We start from the raw sequence: 26,649 nt of genomic DNA, 5'->3' as shown, positions 1-26,649 counted from the left end.
CGGAGGGGCGAAGGGAGGGCGTTGCGACTCGGCCTCAGTGCGCGTGCGCTTCGCTGGAGGTATGAGTGGGCGCACAGAAAAGAGGAAGAGGGGGCGACCCGGGAAATTCGAGGTTCGAGTCCCACCTTCTCAGTGGTGTTGGCGGGATGCGGTCGGGTGGGGCGGCAGGGAGGAATTTCAGTGTCCTGGGCTGAGTAAGTGGTGAATGAGTCAGACCTGGCGTATGCGCTGGAAGATGTCCCGGTCTGTGGAGGGAGACAGCTAGGGGATCAAATCACTTAGGGAAGGGCGAAGGTCTGGTTAGACCTTGAAGGGCAGGGCGAGGGAACCCCAGGAGAAAGGTCCAGACTGACTAGGACTCATGGAGTTCCACCGGGGTGGGAGGTGAGGCAGCTGAGATGGGCAGGTCAGATCTTGAATGCATGTGAGACGCGGAGTGGTCCCTACGACCGCGTAAGTCTCTCAGGGGCCGCGGTGGAGGAGGGATCCAGTACAAAGAGTCGAGATTCAAACGCCTGCGGGCGGATCCCTGAGCGCGCCAAAAACGAAAGGCCAGAGCACCGCCCGCGGAGAGCGCATGCGCAGGCCGAAGGGCTTCGCGACTTTTTACCTGGAGCGGGTGGTTGGTTGCCAGGGGGAACGACAGATTGTTCAAGAGAAGAGAGGAGTATAAATATATTCATAGATACGTGAGTGGGGAGTTTCCCGTTTTTAATTTGAAATCTTAGTAGTTTTTTTTTTTCGGGGTGAGGGGAGGTAATTAGGCTTATGTTATTTATTTTATAATAGAGGTACTGGGGATTGAACCTAGGACCTCGTGCTTGCTAAGCACTCACTCTACCACTGAGCTACACCCCTCCCCAGTAAAGTCTTAAAAGTTATATTTGAGCACAGAATGCATGTACATTCTGACAAAGTTCAAGCAGCCAATGGGGTACATGATAAAAGTAAGTCTCCACTCTGGTTTCCATATTCCTCCATTCCTAGAGCACCAGTTCCCAGTTTCCTGTGAGCTGCTGTTACAGCAAAGCATTGGAGTTGAGAGCTTGAGCCTGGGTTCCCATAAATGGTGGGGGACCTTGGCCAAGTTCCTTAACCCTCTCTGCCTCTAGGTCCCTGTTTTTTTGGAGGGGTGGGTAGCGGGGAGGTAATTAGGTTTACTTATTTTTCTTTTTATTAGAGGTATTGGGGATTGAACCCAGGACCTTGTGCATGCAAGCATGCTCTCTACCACTTGAGCTATACCCTGCTCCTTGGGTTCCTGTTTCTGAAATGGAGATGTGGGGCACCGGCTGATGATACTGGCAGAGTTAAATGGGTGAAAGTGCCTCGAAGAGCGCCTGGTAGCACTACGTGCTGTCATTTTGTAGTTTACGAGGATAATGATAGTGATTGAGTCTGAATCGCCCCCTCCCCTCCATCCCTGCTACCATTTTCTCAGCACAGGTACCAAGTGGAACCATATCTCCAGGCTGTCACAGGCTGAGTGAAAACAACCACCAGATAGACTAAGTTGAGAGTCCTGTTGTTTATGGATTCTCCAGAAGACTGGGTGTTTGGTGGAGATATACATGACAAGCTACCTTAGTGTTGTTTCTGTCAGTGTCCCTTTTAAGCATCTTCATTTGTTAGCTCGTATCGTTTTCTTACTTGAATTTCTCAACCCCATGTTACCCTCCATGCCAGTTTCACATATGGGCAACCCTCAGAGGTGGAACTTTGACTTAAGGGAAAAGGAAGGACTTGGCGTTGGACCACAGGCCCACTGAATACTAGGTTCTGGCTTACGTACCTCACTCCAACCTTCTCCCCTCCTCATTTAACAGATGCAGAAAATGAATCTGAAAGAGAAGGGCTTACTGAAGTCCCCATAGCCAGGAAGCATCAGGGCCTGGACTCAAACCCAAGCCTGCCTGCCTCTAGGGTGAGCCCACAGTTTTTCCCTGGCAACAGGCAGCCTGCCTAGCGGTGAGTCAGTGGTGCAATCAAACACCCAGAGAGCTGCCTTTTCTCTTATATAGTGAGATGGAATGCTGTTGTGTGAATGTACTTTATTTAATCACTTCCTACTGATAAACATTTAGGCTGTTTCTGAACTTTTGCTCTTGTGAACATTTGCCACAATTAATATGCTTGTACATCTGATTGCATGTATATGATAGTATTATCATTAGAATATCTTACTTGAAGTAGAGTTGCTGACTCAAAGGGTGCATGCACTGGGAATTTTAAGAGCCATTGCCCAATGACCTATTCATTCCTCAGTTCACTTCTCTGTCCATTTCTTTCATTTATTTGTATATACTGAGTGAATTATGGAACTCCAGTCATCTGCCAGGCATGGCTGTCAGCTGGAGATCCTATAGTGAATAGGACAGAGTATCTGTCCTTTAGGAACAATTATCGTAGTGGGGCTAGCTGATGCCAGGTAAAAGATGCTTGAAAGGAAAAATCAGGATAAAGGAATTGGAAGTGATGGAGGTCACAGAGAGTGACAGGTCTGTCAGGGAAGGCTGCTCTAAAAAGGTGACATCTGAATAGAGGCCTGAAAGACTGTAAGGAAATGAGCTTCATGAAGATGCTGAAGAACAGTAAGTAGAAAGACCACGAAGCAGGAGTGAACCTGGGTGTTCTTGGAATATCGAGGTGACCAGAGTGGCTGGAGCAGAGTGGAAGAGGATTATTTAGAGATAGAGCTGTAGAGAGGGCCAGGTTGCATGGGGTTCTTATGTGCCATGGTAAGGGCTTTTGAATTTACTTTCAAGTGTAACAGGAAGCCTTTGGAGGGCTGTGAACAAGGACCAGGATGTTGTGATGTATGTTTTATAAAGACTTCCCTTGTGAACATGAAAAAGTAATAACAGGTTGCATGTGGGGGTGAAAGTTATAGGTCAATGTGGATCAGAACCATGAGGAAGACTTCTAAAGACTTACATTTTTGAACCATGTGACTGTCACCTATGCACATAAAAGCTAAAGCGGTCCTGGCTGCCATGAGGAGAGTAGGATGCAGCTGGGCAGGCCTGGAAGCAGAAGATGAGGAAGCTGCTGTCCCTGCCCGGACGAGAAATGATGGTGACTCAGGAAGAGGGTTGTGTGAGAGGAAGCATGAATCAGGGATGACTTGAAAGTTATCCTGAAGGTTTGGGCCCCACCAAGTGCGTGAAGAGTGATGCTTTCTTTTGTTTTAATTAATTTTTTATTGACATATAGTTGATTTACAATATTGTGTTAGTTTCTGGTGTACAGCAAAGTGATTCAGTGATACACACACACACACACACACACATACACATATATATATACTCTTTCAGATTCTTTTCCATTATGGTTTATTACAGAATATTGGGTATAGTTCCCTGTGCTCTACAGTAGGACCTTGTTTCGGAGTGATGCTTTTTACCAAGTTGGGGAGGAGTAGTCTTGATGGGAAACTGACAAGCTTTGAACTTCTTAACTTTGAGGTGCACATAGGACATCAGTTAAGTGGTTGCAGTTGGGAGAAGCCAGGGTTTGTAGATACAGAATTTTTACTGCCTTTTCATTATGAAATTTTGAAAACATATATAAAAACATATAAAATTATTTTTAAAAATGTACCATAAAACCTTTGTGTATACTTGGTATGTGTTTGGTCTAAAGAACTCCTACCTACCCACCACCCAGTATGGACAGTCATCTACATTTTACTTGTTTCTTCTATTTCCTTCTGGTACATACATATAAGCACATTTTTTCCTTTAGTTTCTTTCCTAATTTTTTAAGCATTTAGGCAAATTGCAGCTGTCCTGCCATTTTATCAGTAACTATACAAGTATGCTATTTGAGGGGGTTGTTAATATATAGATGGTATTTAAAGCCTTGGGATTTGCTGAAACCAATCCAGACTGAGGGGCTGTAAAGAGCAGAGACTGGGCCCTGGGCCTCTCACATTTAGGAATCAGGGAAAGGACCAGCATTCTGGACAGAGGCTAACAGGGAGCAGGAACATTAGGACAAGCGATGACCTGGGGCCAGGGGAACAAAGGGTTCCAAAAAGATGGTGATCAACTAGAGGAGCAGCAGGTGGGGAGGGCAGAACTCAGTGGTAGAGTGGGTGCTTAGCATGCACCAGGTCCTGGGTTCAATCCCCAGTCCATCCATTAAAAATAAATAAATAAACCTAATCCCCCCCCCAAAAAAATTAAAAAACAAGAAAACAAGCAAAACCTAAGGGGCAGAGTTACGGGCAGTAGCTGGAGGTGGACATGGTGTCTGCCATGAAGAAAACATGGCTGTCTTATCCCCCTGTCACTGTGTTATGGAAATGTTTCAATATCATAATACAGATTTTATAAGGAAAAGTTTATGGGTACTTATTTTTCCTTAGCTTTTTACTGGTGAGGTATAACTTAAATGTGGCAAAATACAGAAAAGGCACAGATCTTAAGGGTACCGGTCAATGAATTTTTATAAATATATATACTTGTGTAACCACTATCCAAGTCAAGATACAGACCATTTCCAGCACCCCAGCAATTTCTCTTGGGCCCTTTCCCTGTCAACTCCCCCACTCCAGAAGCAACCACTGGTCTGATTCTGGTCACTGTGGTGAGTTGTGCCTGATCTTGAACTTTATATATATGAAATCTTACAGCAGGTCTTCTGTGTTGTCTGCCTTCTTTAGCTCTTTGGTCTGTAAGAGTCTTCCCTTTTGCTGAACGTAACAGGAGTTAGTTCTATAGAAACTTTGAAAGGATTTCCACACACTGATTATTTTGCAATATCTAAAATAAAGCCTCTGAATATGAATTCCAGATGTTTTGCAGTTTGGTGACTCATAGGGAGCTTTAAGGATAATGGAGGATATAAAGTGCTTCATGTCCCAGTGGCGTGTTTTTAAGATGAGAGGGATGACAGCACGTTTGTGTGCTGATGGAAGTAAGAGCGGGGAAATGGACAAGAGAGGAGACTCAGGACCTGGGTCCTCAAGAAGATAAGAGAAAGTGCAGACGGGGTACAGGTGGAGACGGGGTTGGACCTGAATAGAAGGAGGGCCAGCTCATCCTGGTAAAAGAAAAGAAAGTGTTACCATTTGACATCCCCTCCAAATTATAAAAACCACTCTCCTTATCTTTATATGTTGGAACTATTCCACACAGCATCAATGCTCAGAACAGGTCCTTGGCGTGCAGTCTGGTGTTGATGGAGATGATATGGCTTCCATTATGGATCACAGTGAAGAACTGGCCAAACACTGGCGATGTTTGTTCTATGTGGGTGAGGCAAAATGGATGCGAGAGTGGTGTGCAGTTACAGCGAGGAGTCTTTGGGAAGGAACAGGAGTCCTGGGGCAGGAGCAGCTGTGATACTGTCATTTGTAATAAATATGTACTTAGTCTTTGTCCTGGAGTCTGGCACAGAGCTCCCAAAACTGTCGGAACTTCCTGTGATGAGAACAGATGCCAGAGTCTTTTGTTATGTTAATGAGGTGGCTTTTGGAAAGCACCTAGGTAACCTAAGGATGGCTGGTTGCCAGGGGACCCGACCATGTGATTAGAGGGTTGAGACTCCTAGTCCTGCACCTCAGCCTCCAGGGAGGGCGGAGGGGTTGGAGGGCAAATCGAGGGCCAATGGTCAATGATATAATCAATCATGACTATATAATGGAGCCTCCATAAAAAACTCAAAAGCATGGAGTTTGGAGAGCTTTCGGGTTGGTTGAACGTGTGATTTGGAGAGAGAGGTACCTGGAGAGGATATGAAAGCTCCCTGCCCCTTCCCTGTACCTTACCCTAGGCATCTCTTCCCTAAAGTAGTTCCTGAGTTACTTCTTTTCATAATAAACCAATAATCTAGTAAGTAAATAGTGTCTCTTGGTTCTGTGAGCCACTCATCAAACCCAGTTGCTGGAACCTCTGATCTGTAGTCAGTTGGTCAGAAGCACAGGTGACAACCTGGATTTGCCATTGGCATCTGAAGGGGGAGGGTTGGGGGAGTCCTGTAAGACCAAGCCCTTAAGCCATGGATTCTGATGCTGTCTCCAGGCAGTGTCAGGGTTAAGTTGAATTGTTGTGTCTGAGAATTGCTTGGTGTGGGGAAAAACCTCACACACTGGAATTGGGTGCAGAATCCTGAGCAGCCAGGACAGGGAGGCTGGAGGAGGGCTGGAGCCAGAGCCTGGAGAGCCCCTGCTCTGCTACCCCCCACCCCCAGCCACAGGTGAGGCCTGTGGGTGTATTCACACTATCCCGTAGTGAAAACAAATGCATACCTGGCTGGTCCCAAGAAGCAGGTACCAGGTGTGCAGCACGGTTCTTTCAAAGTTGGGCAGAAGGAGTCAAGATGGGAGGGACGTGAGAGTTTTCGGGACCAGAAACGTCAAGCTGGAGCTGTGTGGTGGCTACTTGGGTGAATGCATTTGTAAAAATCAACTAAGCCTACACTTAAAATTTGTGTACTTTATATAAAATCAGTCTCAATGAAAGAGAAAGTGACTTAAGCCTAGGAGCTAGACTTTGACAGAAGGGCAGGTGGGAGCCATGGAAAGGTTTTGAGCAAGAGAAGGGCCCAGTCGTGTCTGGGGCCATGTAGCAGGGGAGAGGGGGTTGTATGTGTGGGAGAGGCCCTGCCCTGAGCCTGGGCTCCTGACTGCCTCTCTAAGCCTGGTAAGCCCCAGGCCTCTCTGGACCCACTTTTCTCCACCCAGTTCTCTTCTGGGAGAGGAGGCAAGACAGAAGGAGGAGAGAGAAATGGCCAAAATCACTGTGAGACAGAGTCCCTCAAGGACGGAGCCCTCCGACTCATGCCTACAGCCCCCACCCCTGGTGCAGGGCCTTCAAGAAGTGCCAGTTGGTTGAGGGGATAGCAAAGGTTGAGGGGTGGGGATCAGGACCCATGCCCCACAGTGGAGAATGGGGGCAGGGAGGTGAATCTGGATCCGAGATAATTCAGAACAGGAGCTCTCTTGCATGTGCCCTTAGTCACTTAGGCAAAGCCCCCTCTAACCAGTTCCCATCTCAGCGAAACTAACGTGGCAGGTGATGAGCCTCTGGCCATCCCAGGTGGTCAGCGTGTTCATTCAGTGCTATTCACCGAGGCTCTGCATACGCCAGGCCCTTGACATTGAAGACATGATAAAGAACAAAAATGAAAATCTTGGATGTAATGATCTCCGAGTGTCTGAATGGGCAGCTGGCTAAGTGCTGGGGCGCTCCAGAGCCAGGCTGCCGGGATCAGATCCCAGCTCCCCCGGCTCTTTCTTGTGGTTTTGGGCAGGTTTCTTAATTTCTGTGTCTCAGTTTCTTCATCTGTCAAATGGGACCAGTAATACCCACCTTACCTCCTTTTGCAGAGGTTCTGTGAGATCATTTATATAAAGGACTTAACATGGGGCTTGGTGCAGTAAATATTCTTGTGATAGAGGCAGGTTCATGGGGCTCTGGGAGCTTCAGAGAGGGCCTCCTGGAGGAGGGGATGTCTAAGCTAAGACCCAAAGGAGAAGTAGGAAGGAGTTCACCAGCTGAAGCAGAGTAGACTAGGAAGGGAATGAGTCTGCAGGGGATCTGGCAACACTGAGGAGGCCTTACTGCAGGGGGAGGGTGTTGGAAATATCTTTGGAGGGCCTGTCTAGTTCCCGTTGACTCTCCCCCCCAGATAGGCTGGCGGCCAGAGGAAGGGCAATCAGTGGGAGTGGGTGGCATAAGCCCCAGTTTAGCTCTGGGGGCTGAGGGGCAAGGCTGGCTGTGGACCTGCAGGGAAATCCAAAGATAGCTCAGCAGGGGATGACTGGCAGCCTGGGCTTCCCCACAAATCAAAGGAAGTGAGGATGAGTCAGCCTCTCAAAATGGAACTAAGTGGCGGTGGGAAGGGAGACCTAGGTCTGGGGTCCAAGGCCACTCTGCCTGTGACTCACCTCAAGTAGGGCAGAGAAGGCGGGCTCAGGAGCAGAATGAGATGGGTGTGAATCTGGGCCCTGCAGCCCAGATTCTCTCTCTGTCTCTCTCTTTTTTTTTTAAATTATTTTAATTTTTCTTACTTTTTTCTGGCCCTACTCTTGAAACTTCAGTTCCTGTGTCTGTACAGTGGGATGGAGTGGGGCAGGGAGTGGGGGTGGTGATTTATAAAAAGAGAGCGCAGAGCTGGGCATACAATAGACCTCCCCTTTTCCTGTCTGAGTCCCGGCAGATACGAAAGGAGTATATGGGATGGTCTGGGGTTCCTGTTAAGTCTCCTGATGGGTGAGTTGTCGTCTAGGTTCTGGTGGATATGAGTAGAGGGAAAAAGGCAGCAGAGAAAAGAAAAAGGGCCGCCATGCATTCCTTGTGTCTGAAAATCAATAGCATAATAAAAACAATTAAGTATCTCACTTCGATTTGCTTCTTACTAAATGCCTGACCTCCCCGCTGCCCCGCTGTGCCACTCCTGGTTTTAATCTTCACAGCAGTCCCATGGGGAGGTTGGCTTCATCTTACAAGTGAGGCAAAATGTTCAGAGAGGTGAAGCCACTTGCCCAAAGTCACACAGCCAGTGGATGGCAGAGCCAGGATTTGGACTGTGATCTGTCTAAATTGGAAGCCCTTGCTCTTAACCTCAGATCTGGGCGAGGCAGGGGGCTGGTGTTGAGGACTCACTAGCCTGCAGACCTGGGAGGGCACTTCTGGAGGCCTCTGTTCTATAGATGAGGAAACAGGTTAAGAGAGGGCAAGGGCCTTTCAGTGGCCGATCTACTTGTTTGGAGTGTGGTTATGTTTAGAAAGAAACAATAACTTCTGACTTTAACATTTATTACAAATAATGCACCCTCCACCCCCCAGTCCACCTTATCCAGACAGGTAATTCTCTGCTGCTCTGGAAAAATGGTGTCCTCCTCGCTCTCCCACCAGGGGACGCTGCCTCCCACCTCATCCCAGCCTCAGGCCTGGTTCCTTTGGCTCTGCCGGCCAGCGGGTGACTGAGGCAGCCCAGGATCCTGGACGCCCCCACTCCCCTCCTCCTCTGGGACCCAGGAGTCCCAGCTCCCAGGCAACTCCACGTCTCACTGAAAGCAGGTGGTCGTCTGTAGCAGCAGACTGAGGGTGTTTTTGTCGAGGGTATTGGGGTAGGGGTGACCATTTTCCCATTTGGGGCCTCGGTGGGGGTTGGGCCATGGCCTCCCTCCTTCAGCCAGTGTCCCCTCCAGCAGCCAGCAGCAAGTCAGCCCACCCCAAGGTGGGGCCCCCTTAGATCCTCACACTTGAGGTGCTTTCTGCCTGGGGCTGCGACAGGAGTAGCAGGGAAAATGTCCTTGACCTCAGTCCTGGGGAAAGTAGTCTGGTTCTTCCTCCGTGGGTCCTGGGGAGACACAGAGAAATGGCTAGACAGGCAGGCCAGACACCAGAGGGAGGGCCAGAGCCGGGGCACTGAAGTAGAGACAGACAGGAACCAGTGGGTGGAGGAGGAGGGTAGGTGGTCTTGATACCAAGAGACAAGGGTGTGGATGGGCACTTGGGCAGAGCCAGAGAACATGTCCAGGGACAGGCAGAGACAGAGACCATGCAAAGAGAGAGGGAGAGGGTACTGATGGTCAGCGGAGGGCAGAAGGAATGTCTGCTTCTTTTGCTGCCAGTTCAGCCCGGAACTTGGAGTCCTTTCCTCCAGACAGAGCCAGAGCAGAAGAGAAAGAGTGGCCGGATCCCCATCTCCCACACCCTTAGCCACGTGAGGTGCCAGCCACAGGCATCCTTCCTCCAGGATGCTCTCCTGCCCAAGTCCCAGCCCCCTCACCAGCTACGTGGCCTCCTGGCTTGGTTCTGGAAGCTGCCGGGGCCCCAGGGCCGCACTAAGCAGCTCGGTCAGGGTGTCCAGCCTCCCTGCCAGCACGTCAATCCGCTTCTCCAGGGCCTGGTGTGAGCTGCTCAGACCCAGCTGCAGGTCACACAGGATCATGTGCATCTGGGCAGGGAGAGGTCGGAGGGATCAGGGGGCTGGGGAAGGTGCCCTCCCGCCCTGTGGGGTGAGGCAGCAGAACCAGCATTGACTAAACCCTTACAGGCTCTTGGGGATTATGCCCAATAAAAGCAGTTACCATTCCTGCCACATCCCAGCCACCTGGCCCAGTGCTTCTCATATATAGTTTAAAATCCTCCTAAAAGTGAGGGGAGCGAGAATCTTGTTTCCATTTTTAACTGCTGAGGAAACAGGCCTGGAGCTGTTAAAGGACACGCCCAAGGCAGCACCTAGAATAGGGAGGCCCTGGGACGTAGTAGGTGCTCACTTAAATCTTTGTAGCCTTGATGACCTCCTGGCTTCACAATCCACACAATCCGTGTCCCCTGCCTTCTCAAACTAGGATTCACAGCTTCATCCTTGAGGGTGTGCGAGCTTTCTATAAGAACTCTTAACTTCCGTGTTTTGGGCCGGATGGATAGCCTTGGAAATCAGGACCTGCCAATTCCGGCACATCTAGGCCACCACTGCCTCACGGAGGCCTGCCGTGCAGTTCAGGGGCCAGCATCTGGGACTGTGTTTACCATGGCACAGGTGCCAGGGGCCACTGTTTGAATTGTCGCGGACTAGTGAGAAAAAAACAAAGGCTACCGGATTAGCAAGAGGTTCAGTGAGCCAAGCTGTGGGGCCACAGGGCAGGGTGCTGACGTCACCACCTCCTCCTAGCACTTCAGAGTCAAGTGGCCCCAGCAGGGAGGGCCAGCTGACTCACATCTTGGCCAGGCAAGGGTGCCCAGGATAGGAGCACCCAGGGCCTGGGGCCCCGTCTTCACAGTAACAGCACAGATTGAGTTTTCCCGAAACAGTGTCACCCTTTTGTGTGTCGGGGCTGTTAATTTTCATTTTATTGCTTTGCCCTTTATGTTTGAACTTGGTTTGTCAATTTGCTTTGGTTTTATTGTTGTACAAGAGTTGTAGTTGAAAGGAATTTTTGTATCCGCCTAGTGCAAATAATTTAACATCAAACACTGGAGTTCTTTGTACAAGTTCTTTTAAGTTTGGAGGAAGCTGCATCTTACAGGAGGAACTCTGTTGCATCATTCACTCACTCATTCACTTATTCATTCAACCACAAACCTTTATTGCCTGTGTGTGCCAGTGGTCCCTATTCCCAGGCCAGATTTCCTTACCAGCTGCCCCTAACCTCCCTCTTCCAGACCCCCATTCAGGGGATCCTGGTACCTTGGAGATGTCCACCATGGCATTCACTTGTTCCCGGAGCTTTCTGTGTTTCAGCCGCACCTGGCGGAACCTGTAGGACAAGGAAATGGGGGATCAGAAGTGGCCCTAGCTCGGGGTGAAGTGAGGGGAGGAGAGACCCACGGAGAAAAGTACAAAGAGGAAAAGCCAGAGAACTGAAGGGATGGGAGAGGGTGGCTGCACCTGTGAGCCTACCTCCCAGGTAGAGGCCCAGGCATCCAGTCCCCCAGGCCCTCTGAGACATGCAAACTGAACTGTCACAGACACACACAGTCAGTGTGAGGTCCAGGTGGGCCCGCACGTGGGCATCCCAACCTGGGCACTCATTCCTGCTCGGACACACAAGCTGTGCATAGAGGAGGAGACGCGGACACAGATGCACACGGCATGCACACACAGGCCCTCACGTGTTGATGGCAGCCAGCAGCCTGCGCTGGTGCCTGCGGGCAGGTCTGGAGTCCTTCCTGCGCGTGTGTTTGTAGAACATCCAGGACTCTTGAAGCACCCGGGCGGCTGACTCCTTCATCTGGGGGTGGGCGGCACAGTGTTGATGGAGATGGACCCCTGGGGCTCTGGGAAGACAGGGCGGGGGTGGGGCCTCCCGAGACTGAGGGAGGGGTGTGCCCTGGGCGCTGAGCCTCACCTCTTTGGCATACTGGATGTCCATCATGAAGTTGTGCACATGCTTCTCTGCCTTATTAAACTCCAGCTTCCGGGCCACCACAGCCACCAGCAGGGCCGTGCAGCAGACCCCCTGTGGGCACAGCAGAGCAGTAGGGCTCTGTGGGCAGCCATGTGCCACCAACTCTCTCCCCTTGAGCCCTCCCCACAGCCACAGATGCAGGCATGACCACCGCTAGTTGACAGAGAAGCATACAGGCCTAGAGAGAACCAGGGTCTCACAGCTCCGACAAGCAGAGCCAGGATCCTAAATTACATGTCTGGGGTCCAACCCCTGGGTGTGGCTTTTACACCATTAGACTGGCCTCTTTTGTTAAGAGTGTGATTGGAGATAGGAGAGAAGGGCTGGTTTTGAGTGAGGGGCCGAGCTCTGGCTCCTGTGGGACCCCCTCCTCCCCACAGCCCAGCCGGCCATCAGGTCACCAAGGGTGTCCCTCCCCCTCCTTCCCACTTCCACAGCCTCTGCCCTGCTCTTGCTGTGTCCTTTCCCTCCTGGACATTCTTTAGCCTCCTCCTTATCCCACCCAAACCCCGGGGAGATCTAATACCCAATTATGACCCTGCCCCCGTCACATTAATCTCCTAGGCTCCAACTGTCGCAAACTTCATAGAGAGGCTTTTAAGGCCTTCCAAGGTCTAGGCTGCTCTTCCTTCTCTGCCCAGCCTCCCTCCCAGGCAACTCAGCCTCAGCATCATTCTTTCTCACCTGCCTGAGCACCTTGGTCTGAACAGTCACTCTTTTCCCTTCCTTTTCCCAAGGCCTCTGGTCCTTCAAGGCCCCATCAAATCCCATTGCTCTATAGCACCTGTTCACTCTCCCTGGAGCTGGAATCGGTCTTTGTAGCCTTCCTCCACCCTATGTGTTTCCGCTTTGGACCATCAGAACTGGCTTGTCATTTACCAGTTACCAACATTGGCTTGGGGACTGCCTCGGTTCCAAGTCCAGCTCTGCGCAAGTTATCTAATCTTGAGTTTCTTATCTGTAAAATGGACACACCCTCACACTATTACTCCGAGGATTCCATAAATTAACACCTGGAAAGTCGTCAGAGCAGGGACTGCACGGAGTCTGTGTCCAATAAAAGTTAGCCATTATTACTATTATTATTATTATTGTTATTGTTATTATTTTGAAGCTGGGGAAGGTAGCCATTATTATTCCGTTGTGCCATGGAACCTCTGGGCCAGGAGTGGGCTGTGGGCTCTAGTGCAAGTCACTTTCTCTGTCTCTGTCTCAGTTTCTCCTTTTCAAATGAGACAGGAGGTCCCAGGCAGCCCTGAGGGTCCCTGACCCTTTGGGAGTGTTGTGCTGGCTGAGCCTCTGCCCCACTTCCTAGTTGGAAAGGCTCACCAGTTGGTGGGGAGGGGGAGTTGTCACATTTCCCTGCCACCCCATCCAGCACCTGTGGACCCAGGGCTGGAAGATTCAGCATGTCCTTCCTGGGACGACAACAGGGCTGGGGGAGGGCAGCTTGAATCCCTGAGGGTGAGGGGAGCCAGATCTCATGGGGACATGAAGGCCAAGGCATTGGGGGCTGGGTACTGGAGGGGGATAGAGGCTGGGTGGGGGGAACTGGAGGCCTGGGTCTCTGAAGGGAAGGGAGTGGTTGTCTAGATTTGGGAGGAGGCTTGAGTCTGGGGCTTGGGGAGCCTCTGCCTCATCCTTGAGGACACAGGAGCTGGGGTAGGGATAGCTGGATGCTTGGAACCAGTTACGATAACAGTGTCAACCATCCCTACCCCCTGACCCATTTATGGAGCATTTCCTATGTGTTTTAGACCCTTTACATGGTTTAATTCATTTAATATTCTCAGGAAGCCCATGAGGAGGACAGTGGTATCAGCAGCCCTGGTTTTATAGATGAGGAAGCTGAGGCCCAGAAAGGTTATATGGCTGACTCCCAGCTAGGAAGTGGCAGGAGCAGGATTTGGACCCAGGCAGCCTGCCCGCACAGGCTGCTTTTGATGATTGGACTCAGTCGCCCTAATGGAGGCTGGGAGACTGGGTTCCTGGATGTTGGAGGAGCCTAGACCTAAGAAACCAGGTTCTTGAGTGATTGAGAGGGCAAGTGGCGGGGGAGACAAGACACCCACGCCTTAATGGAGCTCTGCACTGGATTCCTGGATCCTGGGAGGAGACAGGGCTGGGAAGTCAGGGGCCTTTGTTCCTGAGGAGGATGACGGCTGGGGTCCTAGGTTCTGGAGAGAGCAAGGACTTTGGGGGTGGATTCTTGGGTTTTCAAGGGAAACAGGCTGGTGTCTGTGTCCTGGACTGGGAACAGGACTGTAGGGACAGACACCCAAGTTTCTCAGGGATGTCCCTGAGTGCCTTTGTTGGCTCCATGGTTTCCTGGGGCCCAGGGTATGAGCAGTTTGGGATAAGGGTAGGGTCCCTGAACAGGTAAACTCACCATGACCCCAGTGCAGAGGCAGACAATCTTGCCCCAAATGGTACCCGGCACCACGTCCCCATAGCCGATGGTCAGGAATGTGATGGGGATGAGCCACAGTGTGTCTGAAAGGTGTCCGGTGGCATTAACAGTCTGCCTGTGGGGAAGGGGTGGGGGTTAGTTCTGAAACGCCACCCCAGGGGTTTCTGTGATGTTTGATACCGTTCTTATTAACATGTACCCACTGTCCCAAGAAGCATTCAGAGAAAAAGCCAGTAAGAACTGGGCTTTGGCGCCTGGCTTCCTCTTTGCTGTGAGATTTGAACCTGGATCCGGCCAATTCCTAAGCCTGTTTGGTTTTAGCTAGGCTACCAGGGCTGCCAGGCATGTGATTGAGGGGGTTTAGAGGGGGCCACTTGTCAGACTGGCAGGAAGCTACATGACCCCGAGGAAAGGGCACCTTTTTCTAACTTCTCAAAAACTCCCAGATCCCTGATATGACCTGGAGACGTCCCTATCAGGACTAGAAAGGTGGGACTCTCAAAAGGCTTGGCAGGACTCTACCCCCTTTCCCCCTCATTTCATAGAAAGGGACATTTTAGGCAGTCATGGAAGGGATTGAAAATTAGGATTTGTCTAACTCTGACCCACAGTTAGACCAAAGCAGGGAAAGCATCATTCATCAGCGCCCCAGATACCTCAGACCCACTGAATTAGTGTCTGGAGGTGGAGTTGAATCTTCACTAAGCCCCACCCCCCTCATCCCAAAGTACATTCCAGTTTGAGGACTTCTGTCTTGGGATTTAGAAATTTGACTTCCTCCCCATCCTCCCATTTTTCAGCTGAGAGAATTAGCAGGAGGATCACTTACAGATCCTGACTGATTTCCCCACTGAGAGAACCGAGATCTGTAAGATGAATGAGATTAAAAGCTTGAAAGATTAGAATTGCCAGGGAGATTTTAAAGATGGTGGAATTTGACACCCATTTTACAGAGGCTCAGAGAGAAGAGATCTAAGGGCAGATCTTCTCATTCACCACCTCCCCTCAAGAATCCTTTATCAAATGTACTAAAGTAGAAGTTCTCAGACTTGAGACAGCATCAGAATCAACTGTTAAAACAGATTGCTGGGCCCCTCCCACCAAGAGTCTTGGATTCCATAGATCTGGATGGGGGCCTGGGAATTTGGATATGCAACCAGTTCCCAAGTGATGCTGCTGGTCCTGGAACTACACTTTGAGAACCACTGGCCAAGACTACCCCTGATTTCTTTACCTGTAAGATAAATGGAGGCCCTGAAAAGGTACAGGCCCAGCACCAGGTCAAAGTCTAGCAGGCAGCCTGGAATTCCATACCAATTCCCTGCAGGGCAGTCCCTTCCAGAGCAGCCCCCGGGTCACCCGGAGTGCCTACGGTGCATCTGTGCTAATTCGGAAAAGGTGTCCGGTTCTTCAGTGCAGATGCAGCCCTTGGCCAGGCCCCAGCGCCTAGCTTTGGAGACTGAACAGATGCCTGGAAACCTAAGGTAGGAGAGGTTTGAAAGCAGGAAGGGCAGGGCTTCCTGGGGTCTGTGTGTGTCTGGGGAGACTGGAGGCTGCAAGTGGAGGAAAGGGTCTGGGGCTGGCCTGTGGTGTCCTCCCACCCCAGTGGGTGAGAGTATGGACAGATAGCTTTCCCCAAGTGGCTCCTCCAGATGCTCCAGGTACCCTCACTCCACACCCTCCAGCACCCTCACCTCTCGGCCACCGACAGCACCCAGGCGGTGGTGAGCCAGAGGCCAAGCGTGAGGCAGAGCAGTAGGCGGCCGGGGTGCGTGTTCATGTACAGCTTGGCCACGAACCAGTGGCGGAAGCGGACCTGGTTGAGCGCGCCAATGCTGCGGTAGGAGGCGTTGAGCAGGACGCCGCTGCGCAGGAGCACGGCGCGGGGCACGAGGTAAAGGCGCAGCAGCATGACCAGTGACAGCACTGCCTCCCCCTGGCCCAGGAAGCCCGGCCAGGACTGCGGGACCGCTGTCTGCTGGGACCTGGAACGCAGCGTGCACGGCGGGCCACTCCCAGGCACCGGGTGCAGCCCGCATACCACCAGCTCCAGCACGATCTGCGCCACCTGCCGCCCGGTCAGCGCCACACGCCAGTCCCGGAGCCCGTTATCCGTCATGAACAACTGCGGGGAGGGGGCGGACGGAGAGGAGAAGGGGTCACACGAAGGTCAGGTGCTCGCTCCCCAGCCTGCACTGGAAGATAACGGGGGTGTGCCTGCTGGGCACAAGAGGGGATAGAGCAAGGCCAGGGCATGGGGCTGGGGAGGGTGGGGAAGGAGCAGGGCAGGACCGAAGGAAGACATCTCTCCACCTTCTCCCCTGTCCTAGGTTTAACCCACTTCCAGAGCTTACAGCCCAGGAACACTTATTGAGTGCCTACCGTGTGCCAACATTGTTCTATATACCGAGGATGTGGGCGAACAGAACAGAAACCCTGCCTCCCTGGAGCTTACGTTCCACATCCATGGAGCCATGTCCTGCTCCTTTTTGGGGGGACACTATAGTAACTGCAGTCATCCCAGTAGCAAAAACAATAGTTAGCATGTATGGGGCACTTTGGAGGTACTAGGCATTGCTCCATCCCTTTTATGGGTTGTGACTGCACACAAGTCAGTGAGGTTGAAAGTATCCTTATCCCCATTTTATAGATGTGGAAACTGAGGTCCAGGGCTCAAATAACTGCTATTAATGATAATGTGTACTTATTGAGCGCCACTTGTGTGCCAGGCACTGCAAGGGGCACTACCTCACATGGCCAATAACCCGCATTTTATACCCAAAGGTATGGGGGAAAGAAGGGCAGGCAATGTGATTGGGGATGTGGGGGATGGGATGAGAGGGGAAAGGGTAGAGAGCTGAGTGTCCAGTGAGGCATGAGATAGGAGGCAGGATATGGGTGGGAAGGGCTCCTGGGTTTGGGGGTGGGTTATTGGGAGCTCAGGTGTAGGGAAGGACCTGTGGGCACACAACTAGGATCTTGGGTTGCTTGGGACTGGAATAGGTGAGGACTCAAGGATGCAGAAGGAAGATCTGGGAGGCTGCGCCCTGCCTGAGTCTGCCTGAGGGCAGGAACTCTCAGCATCTACAGGAGTGCAAGGTGAGACCAAGGGCAGCAGGTGGAGAAAGGTCAGAGCTGCTCCAGGTGGCTCTGTCTGTCTGTCAGTGGTTCATCCCCTCCGGGTGGATGAGGGTGTGGATGCATTGCAGGGTGGAGGAAGCACATTACTCAGCCCAGGAGGTGGAAAGTGTGAGCCAACAGGGTGTGGTGGGGGCAGGGGGGAGCAAGGAAGGGACTCAGGGGCTGGGCCTGCCCTACCTGGACCTCTTTGGCGTGAAAGGCCGCAATAAGGCATAGGAGCAACAACGTGGAAATGCTGATCATACATTTAACCAGGAACAGGTAGACCGCCCACTGTCGGGAGGGAGAGAAAAAGGGGTAAGATCCTAGGTCAGTTCCCTCTACCTGCCTCCCAAACCCACATCCCTTCTCAATCCCCAATTTCCTAGTTTCTTAATCCCCAACCCAGTTCCTCCCAATGTCTCAGGTCTGGGGACGTCTCAAAACCATCATCTGGTCCTCAAGGAGAGCACCCTCTTCTTTCCCACTGGGACAGCCCTGGCCTAGATGCCAGTATCCACCCTCCTCCTCAGCTCTTCTAGGACCACACGCCTGAGGAAAGGCCTTGAAACGCACATTCCTTCTTAAATCCCCATACCCTTCCCCGTCAAAAGTAATTCCTCAGTTTGTGTGTGTGTGTGTGTGTGTGTGTGTGTGTGTGTGTGTGTGTGTGTGTGAAGGGGTGTCTAGAAACAGACGTTTAGTCTCTAAAGAGCACCCCGCCCCTTCCCTTCCCACTCAACTGGTTTCTGCCCTAGAGAGCAACTTCAAGTCCCCCTGAATCCCCCCCACCCAATCCCCAAGGAATGAGTGACACCCTCCACTGCCCTCATCCAGGGAGCTGGGTCCCTGAGACCCGAGCCTAGCTCTGAGAAGGGCCCCCCAGTCCTGCCCTGTGCATCTCCTCTCCACCTGCCCCCGCAACCTACCTCCTGCCCTCCCTCCTGGCTCTAAGCCCAGGACAGATCTGGCCGGAAGCACATGGCCTCCAGAAACCACGGGAAGTTTTTTTTCCCTCTCTTTGTGTAACAATAACTTAGAGGAATCTAGAATTCTTGAGCGAAAGATTTAGAGGAGACTGGGGCTGCTGGATTCCCTAGGAGGTGTTGGGGGGGGGGGTTCCTGCCTGGGAGGTGGTCTGGGGACGAAGGGGCCACCTAGGCTCCCACACGGAGCTCAGCACCTGTTTCTCCTAAAAGGCTGCCAGCTCCCCTCGCCTGGCCAGCCTCTGCAGGGGAAGAGGGCCAGTTTCCTGCCCCAGGGAGCCTACCCCCCCTCCCTGAACAATGGTCCTCTCTTGTCCTTAGCCCTCCCCCCCCTTTCATCCTTCCATGGCTCCGCAGTTACCTGTCTTCTTTGTTTTGTCCCAAACAACACCCCACTAGACACAACCCCCTCCCCACTCCCCAATCCACTTCTCTGGTGGTCCTATCTCCTTTCCAGTTCCTCTTGCCCCAGATCCTAGACCCCTTTCTCTGTGGCTGTACCACTCTGTCTCTCACTGCATCTGTGTCTTGGTCTCTCTCTGTCTTTGTCTCTCTGTGTATCTCTGTCTCTCTCAGTCTCTGCCTCTGTCCCTCTCTCCATCCTCCCCTTTTCCCCAACCCCTGCTGATATCCCCGTCATGTTCCCCTGCATCCGTGGGATTTGGCACCTGCCTCTGCCCCTGTCCCTCCCCTCTGGTGAGCAGGTGCCTGGATCTCAGCAAAATGAGCCATTAGATTGCGATGGAGGTGGAGAGAGGACATGGATGTTGTCAAGGCTGTCACAGAAAGGGGGCTGAGGAAGCATGTATTTCAACCCTTACCCCCAGTTTCCAGTTGGGGAAACTGAGGCTCAGAGAGCTGCAGCAGATTTCAGAGTCCCACTGCTGGACGGAGGCAGCAGCCTGGCAGGTGGTGGAGGGAAGGCAGCCATGGGAGGTGAGAGGGCCAGGGGACAGGGTGGCGAAAGAAAGACCACCCCACCCCCCATCCTTCCCATCAGCCAAAGCTCTGTCCTCACCTCCCCTGCTGGCGGGGCACTGAAGCATGGGAGCGGTGGGTCGGCCCAGCCATGGGCTTCCTGTTGGCAAGGGCTTTAGCGGCCCCGCCCCCTCAGTGCCCGCTGCCCTCGCCTGGCTACCCAGCCAGAGGAAGCCAGCCTGCCCTGACCCTCCGTGTGGCTTCCGGTCACTTCCAAGCTGTCTTCCTGTCCCACCTGCAAATTTCAGCCTGAGCCTTGTCCCCAGGAATCCCCCAACTCAGTCCTCAAATCAGTGTGCCCCAACCAGTCCCAATTCCTGGTCCCTTACCCCAGACAGATCCCCAACCCCTCCTTTCCTGTTGAGTAATTCTGTCCTGTCCTTAAGCCGCCAATTTTGACCTGGGTCCTTCATCTGCCCCCAGTTGCTGCCTGGACTGGGGCTGAAATGTGCTGGGAGCCTGCTCAAACCTGTCCTGGGGCCCCATCTGTTCTTTCCTTCCCCACTCACACTAGCCTCAAAGTCAGTCCCTCTTCCCCTAAAGATACTCTAAGCCTCCTTCAAACTCAGGAGTCAGGACCCCCCCAGCCCCTCCTCCCCTGGGACCCAGGAGTCCAGGCTACTATAAACCTACCTCTCCCTTATTTCCCAGCCTGTAGATTCTGGGGAAGCTGAGCTGCTTAATGATAGAGAAAGGGGAGTGGGAGGTGGGGGCTGGTTGTTTTCCATTTCCCATCCCCACTCCAGCCAGTCCTTTGGTTTCTGCCCTTTGCTTTTGAGATACTGGGTAAACGTTAGAGTTTAGATAAGGACCAAGGAACTGCTGCCTACTGGAAGAACTTAATCTCTCTTCTCACCACCCCCTTCCCTGAACCTGGGGTTACTGCTCCACTAATCTGTTCTTGGGAATCTCCAGTATCTTATCAGCCAACCCTGGTCTGCAGGGGTCCTGGACCTCCAACTGTCTAATTGCAGTACCTTTAAGACTGACACTCTGTGACCCCTATTCCCTTCCTTTTGCAGAGAGGGCTGCAAACATTTACCTCCCTAGGTCCCAAGAGTCCAGCCCATAGCCTCCTCCACTCTCAGACCCAGGAGTCTTGGTCTCCAGCCCCTCCTCCCTCAGACCCCAGAATCCCAGTCCCCAGCTCCTCCTCCCTCAGACTCAGCAGTCTCAGGCCCCAGCCTCCACTCACCGAGCACCCCCCAAACCATAACATCTCCGCGTGCAGGACCATGAGTCCGATGCCGATTCCTGCCAGTGCCAGTGCCCAGCCGGCCAGCCGCTTCTCCTGCTCCAGCAGGCGTTTTCGCCGCCGCAGGGCCCCCAGGCCCGGCACCAGCTCCCCGCCCATGGCCCCCGGGGTCTTGGGGCTCAGCCAGCTTCCTGCCCAGGGTCCCGCACCTCGCAGCACGCAAAGGGCAGCCACTGTGGCTTGCAGGTCCCTGGCCTGCACTGCTCTCTTGCTCTGGACTCTTGCTTTGAGGCACAGCAAAGCCTGTGCCCTCTGGGGGGTGGTGACTGCTGGGCAGGGCGGGGAGGTGCTGGGGAGGCCCCTGGGCAGAACGGAGGCTCCCCAACCCTCCCTCTCAGACTAAGGAGGGGCTGGGGTGTGTCTTGGGGCCGAGCAAGGAAGAGGCGTGCGTTCACGTGGATGAAGACACACACTGACACACAATGGGCTTTGTCACACAACCGTCTGCAGCGTGTAATACACACCTACACTCAGGCCACACCCAGACACCACGCGACACTGGGTGATACACTCTCACACACAGCGTGGCCGGAGACAGAACCTAACACCCATGAGCACACAACACAACCTACACTGGGTGACTCACAACTCCCGGCAAGCTCTGAAACCCACAGCCACACCCAGACACCACACACATGGTGTGACACACGCCAGCACTTGCCGAGGCAGTCAGCGCCCCGTGGCACACATGGCCACCCAAATACTGTCCACACACAGGCACACACGTTGCAATCAAAGTTGGCACAACCTCCTCGGACACAAATGGCCACACTGAGACGCCACACAGGGTGATGCCAATTCATAGCTACACAGAAACAACAGATACCATGTGTTCCACAAACACACAATCTGTATTGACCTAGCAGTATCCAAATGCCACATGCAACATATCTTTGTGAACAGGGCACTCATAGCACCTAGATGTCACACTCCCGTGGAATGATAACCAACAGGTGCAAACATACAATTAAGGACACACCCCTGGCAGCCTCCAATCACTCAGCATGTAGAGGAACACACAGACGTACTTCATGGCACACGGTGACTCCAGCACATGTGTTCATAAAATGATTCACAACACACATGGATTCACCTCAACACACCATATACCCGGCGCACAACACCATTCAAATACACAGTCAGAGAGCAGGATGCATGTAGGGACCTACAGGCTTAGTGACACACAGAAACCCCAGTAGCACTTGCCCCATGTAAGACATTCTGATCTACTTTGATGCATCATGTGGCACAACCCAGAATGGTGCCCCACGGGGCCAGGCACAAGCTACACGGACCCCGATGCCCAAGAGCAATGTGCACAGAGTAAATCAGGCACCGTCGCCTCAGACTGACAACACATACCGCACCTACACACGGCCTGGGACACCACACACTCCGACACGGGTGGCCACACAAACACAACATATACAGAGTAATATGCAAAGACAAAATGACGCAGAACACATTGATACAGTCTTGCCAGCACAGCCTTTCACAAACACCACGTGTCACACGAATCAGCAGATGCGACCCAGTGACACAGCCGACACTTAGAGCTGCATCAGCACCACACATTGCATCAGGAGACACCCTCTGGTACAGTGAGATCCATAGCCCTGCAAACACAACACTCCAAGTGTGGGTACTTGGGCTGTGTTCTTGGCAGGGAAAGGAGCAGCCCCTGACATGGACAGGTACCTCAAAGGAGACACAGGTCACATCCCTGAGTGATACACAGCTTTACACACACGATGCCATAAAGAGACACAATACACACTGACAGGCAGGAAAGCAAATACTATGCAGAGTGATGCCTGGTGACTCCCAGAAGTCACAGCGACACAGCGTGTGACCACATGCAGCAGCACAGAAGTCACATACGGACCCGTACACACCATACACCTGGACACAGATCAAAACCGTCTTACAGCAATGCACAGGGACCCACTGGCGCAGTGACACAAAACTCCTCGCATGGTGTCACCGGTGGCCCTCTGGACACCACTCTTGGGGGAACACACGGATGTAACTCCTCGCCCCTCCCGTGTCATATGTCATGCAGGAACGTGGACCCGCCAGCCACAGCGCAATAAGACACACAGAGGCATGCCTGGCATCACACCAACGCAACCCACACAGACACACCCAGAGACACCAAACCGCACACATAGACCCACCCAGTGACAAAAACAACCTATGCTGGGGCCCCGCCCCATGGCACAAATGTGATTCCCACTCGGGGTGAGATGCGGTAGTGGGAGAGTGATGGAGACACTCCTGGACGTCGCTCGCATATCTGCTGGAGAAGATGCCGCCCATCTGTCTCTCCCTCTCTCTGTGCCTCTCTCCTTCCTCTCACCTTCTCGGGGCCTCACCCCAGTCTTTCCAGCTCTGGAAGCCTCTGGGTTCGTCCTTGTCTCTGACCCTGTCTGTCTTCCTCTCCTTTATGCCTTTGTCTCCCTCGGTCTGTTCTGGCTCTGTCTCTAAGTATCTCTCTGTCTGTTTGTGTCCGTTTCTCTCTCTGGCTCTGCCTCTCTTTGTGCCTCTCTGGCTCTCAGCAACTCTTGTCTCTATCTCTGCTTTTCTATTTCATTCTCTCTCCTTGGCACTGACTCTGCCCCCTTGTCCCTCTCTGTGTTCCTCGCTCTCTGTCTCTGTGCTCCCGTCTCTGTCGCTCGCTCTCTGATTCTATCTCCATCTCTGTGCTCTTTTCTATCTCATTCTCTCTGTCTCTAGTGCTTCGTATCTGCATCTCTTGTTGATTCTAGGTCTTTCTCTCTCTGTCGGTGACGCGGTTTCTCTGTCTTGCTCTCTCCCTGCCTCTAGGTCTCCCTTTGGGCCTCTCTCTATCTCTCTCTTTGAGAGTCTCTAAGCTGACCTCGGCCTCCGTTTCCCTCTCCTGTTCACCAGCGCAGCTGGGGGACAGCCTAGCCCCTTCCAGTCGCGCTCCAGCCTCGCTCAGGTGTCAAGGACCGGAGACGCAGAGAGTGCAGCTGCCTGAGAGGGTCAGCAGCCACAGAACAAGACCACCAGCCGCAGGCCCTCCACAGCCTCTGTGCTTCAGTGCAGGCAACTGTGAAAAACTGACCCAGACAGAAGAGAGAGGGAAACTTTGAGTTCTGTAGCCAGAGGGGAGGGAGGGAGGGAGACAGACAGAGGAGGTAGGGGAAGAGGTGAAGGAGAGAGAGAAAATTTTTAAAAATCTCAAAAGAGACAGAGACAGAAGAAACCCAGAGGTAAAGAGAAAGCAGGAGTCAGAATGAAGACATGGAAGTTAGAGCAGAGGGAAATTTTGTCTCCAAAGAGATCATGACTAAAAGAGAAAAACAGAGTGAAGGCTGGGTGTGGGAGACGCCAGGGTGGGCAGCAATGGGGTCGCAGTGGGAAGGGCACCTGCCTCCAAAGGGAAGTTCTGGGCTGTGTGGGTCAGTTGGTTGGACACGCGGCTCCAGAGCCAGCTCCCTCCAGCCCAGAGAGGGTGACTCAGGGCCCCAGCGCTTCCTGTGACTCAGTCTTGGTCTCAATCCTGGAGTAGGGAGTGGAGGGGGAGAGGGGTCTCTGGAAAAGAGGGAGGGGGGACCACCAGGGGACCCCTGTGCCGAGAGGAGGGGGTGGGGCAGCTGAATGGGACTTTGAGGGGAGGAGGGGCTGTGGGCCTGGACTCTTGGGTCTGAGGCATAAGGGGCTGAATCCCCTATTCCTGGTCCAGGAAGACTAGAAGAACTGATTCCAAAGTCCCTAAGACTTTTCCTTTGGCTTCGTCCCAGCTGCCCCACCTTCATCCCAGCCCCATCTCCGGGCCTGGAAATGTCCCAGATGCCTTGGGGCCCAGCCGGAAGGGGCCAAAGACAAAGAGTTGTTTAACTAGGCAGGGTGGCGGAGGGGTGAAGAGGGTGTCTCAGACGGAAAGGTCACTCATGGCCCAGGGTTGTTCAGGGAAAGGCGTGGCTCAGCCCCTGGGGGAAGACATCCTGAAAGTCTGAGGTCTGTGGCAGCAAATCCTCCACCGCTGTTTTTTGGATTTAGCCGTTTGGAGGCTTCAGGGCATTGGGGTACTGCCACCTGGTGGTGTCTTTGGAACTGCAGGCTCTCTGCTTGTCTAGCCTCGTTTCTGGCTGGCATTGATGGAGCGTCAGGTACTGCTTTAAGCGTTGGGGATACAGTCTTAACAGATAAAACCCCTGCTCCCATGGAGCTGTCAGGCTAAAGGATGGAGACTTTGTGGCTCTGTCAATCTCTCCCTTTTGCTTTTCTCTCTGTGAGTCTTTCCTTCTCTTTCTGTATCTCACTGGCCTTACTTCTTAGTTTCTGTCTCCCTGGTCTTTGTCTCCAAGTGCATGCCTGTTTTTACTTTCTCTTTGTATCTCCGTGTTCCCCACCAATTAAAAATTATGTATTTTATTAGGTTAAATTTATATATATTTTGGGGGGAGGGTATAGCTCAGTGGTAGAGTGCCTGCTTAGCATGCACAAGGCCCTGGGTTCAATCCCCAGTATCTCCATTAAAAAAAATAAATGGAAAAAAAAGAAAGAAAAAATATATATGTATAGCTCTATCACAATCTGGGTGTCTAGAGACTTTGGGTCAGTTGAGTCAAGCCTTAGTGTGACCATGGCCACTGACTTTATATTTTTGTGTGGAACATAACACATGTTCAGCCTGATTTAGAGACAGACCTAAGTTCATGTCCAGCTCTGCTATCCCTATGTGCCCTGTGAAACCTGTCAAATGGGGATGCTTGTATTCTGTTTCACAGGGTTGTTTGAGGATTAGGTGAGGTGGAATATCTGGATCCCTCAGCACAGGACCTGGCATATGTAAGCACTTGTGGTACATTGTCTCCCAAGCTGGTTCCAGTAATTCCTCCTCTCTGTGCCAATGTGTGGCTTCTCCAACCAACAGGTAGGCTCTTTGTTCCTTCTCCTTCAATCTGGCTGGCTTTTGGATTGTTCTGACTAATAGGTTGTGGCAGAAATGCTGCTGGGCCAGTTCCCATTCCAGTTCTTAAGAGATCTAGAAGCTTTTGCTTTTGTTCTCTTCAAACTCTAAGACTGCCATGCTGTGAGGAAGCCCGACTGGTCGAATGGAGAGGCCTTGCAGAGGAGGATCAAAGCATCCTGGCCAAAAGCCCCAGTCCAGCCCCAACTGAATTCAGCTGCTTGAGTGACCTCTGAAGAGACCAGAAGAAGTGCCCAGTCAACCCTCAGAATCCTGAGAAATAATACACAATAGTAACAATAAGTTATCATACTCATCTGTTCACTTTTATGTTTTATTAAAAGTTTCCATAATAAAAGTATATATGAATATGTATATATGAATAGCTAATGGAATAGATAGTAGAAATTGCACTTTCTAAATTGCAGCTAGTATCATTTTGCTTCTCTCTTTTTGCCTCTTAGTCTTTCTTGACTCTTTCAGTCTCTGCTTGTCTTTCATATTTTCCTATCACTCTTTATCTCTTGCTCTTGGTGTGTCTTGGTCTACTACTATCTTGCCCAAACCCCTCCTGCCACTTTCCCCTCCATTTACTTTGCTCCCCCACATTGGCCTTCTTGCTGCTCCTCAAACACGCCTTGCCCTTTCCTGCCTCAGGGTCTTGGTGCCTGCTTTCTCCTCAGCCTGTGTGCTTTTACCTCCAGTCTACTCATGGATCATGCCTTTCCTTCATCCATTTGCTGCTTGATACGGTCTCCTCCTTGACCACCTCTTCAAAAATGGTCTCCTCCCACCTCATAAATAACCCTATATCATATTTCATTGCTTTGTCTTTATCATGGCACTCAGGACTACTCAAATGATCCTGTTTTCTTGTTTTTCTAATTGTTCAGGACAGGGATCTTGCCATTCCCAGCATTCAGAACAGTGCCTGGCGCATCGGAGATGCTCACTGGCTGTTTGTTGAAGGAATGCTCTTATTCAATAGTACTGATTGGTTCTCCTTCAACTCTACCCTCTCACCCTGTTCCATACTGTCCTGGAAATGGGAAGGATGTCATTTCCTCATTTCCTTTGTCCCACCTATAGGAG

The 26,649-nt window shown here is 52.0% G+C and overlaps 1 protein-coding gene and 1 long non-coding RNA gene across 3 annotated transcripts; one reads left to right on the top strand and one right to left on the bottom strand.

The window, feature by feature from the left end:
* The first annotated feature begins 6 nt into the window (after nt 1-6).
* LOC116665683 lies at nt 7-25,855 on the top strand. Of its 2 annotated transcripts, XR_004322318.1 has the most exons (4): nt 21-112; nt 1,827-1,968; nt 25,376-25,521; nt 25,670-25,855. It is a non-coding gene; the product is annotated as an uncharacterized LOC116665683 (long non-coding RNA). The 2 variants fall into 2 exon arrangements; XR_004322317.1 differs by lacking the exons at nt 25,376-25,521; nt 25,670-25,855 and having other exon boundaries at nt 7-112; nt 1,827-4,791.
* On the bottom strand, nt 8,672-20,925 carry KCNN4 (potassium calcium-activated channel subfamily N member 4). The gene is made up of 9 exons (XM_006175036.3): nt 20,559-20,925; nt 17,598-17,693; nt 15,974-16,404; nt 14,259-14,394; nt 11,810-11,920; nt 11,574-11,692; nt 11,149-11,218; nt 9,745-9,912; nt 8,672-9,312 (listed from the first exon to the last, which is right to left on the bottom strand). Exons 1-8 carry the CDS (start codon nt 20,715-20,717, stop codon nt 9,748-9,750), a joined length of 1,287 nt encoding a protein of 428 aa, XP_006175098.1. The 5' UTR covers nt 20,718-20,925; the 3' UTR covers nt 8,672-9,312; nt 9,745-9,747.
* Nucleotides 25,856-26,649: the final 794 nt, after the last annotated feature.

Source organism: Camelus ferus, chromosome 9 (assembly GCF_009834535.1).
Source record: "Camelus ferus isolate YT-003-E chromosome 9, BCGSAC_Cfer_1.0, whole genome shotgun sequence".
Taxonomy (NCBI): domain Eukaryota; kingdom Metazoa; phylum Chordata; class Mammalia; order Artiodactyla; family Camelidae; genus Camelus; species Camelus ferus.
The sequence above is the reverse complement of the archived record's forward strand: the minus strand, read 5'-3'. Positions and strand labels throughout refer to the sequence as shown.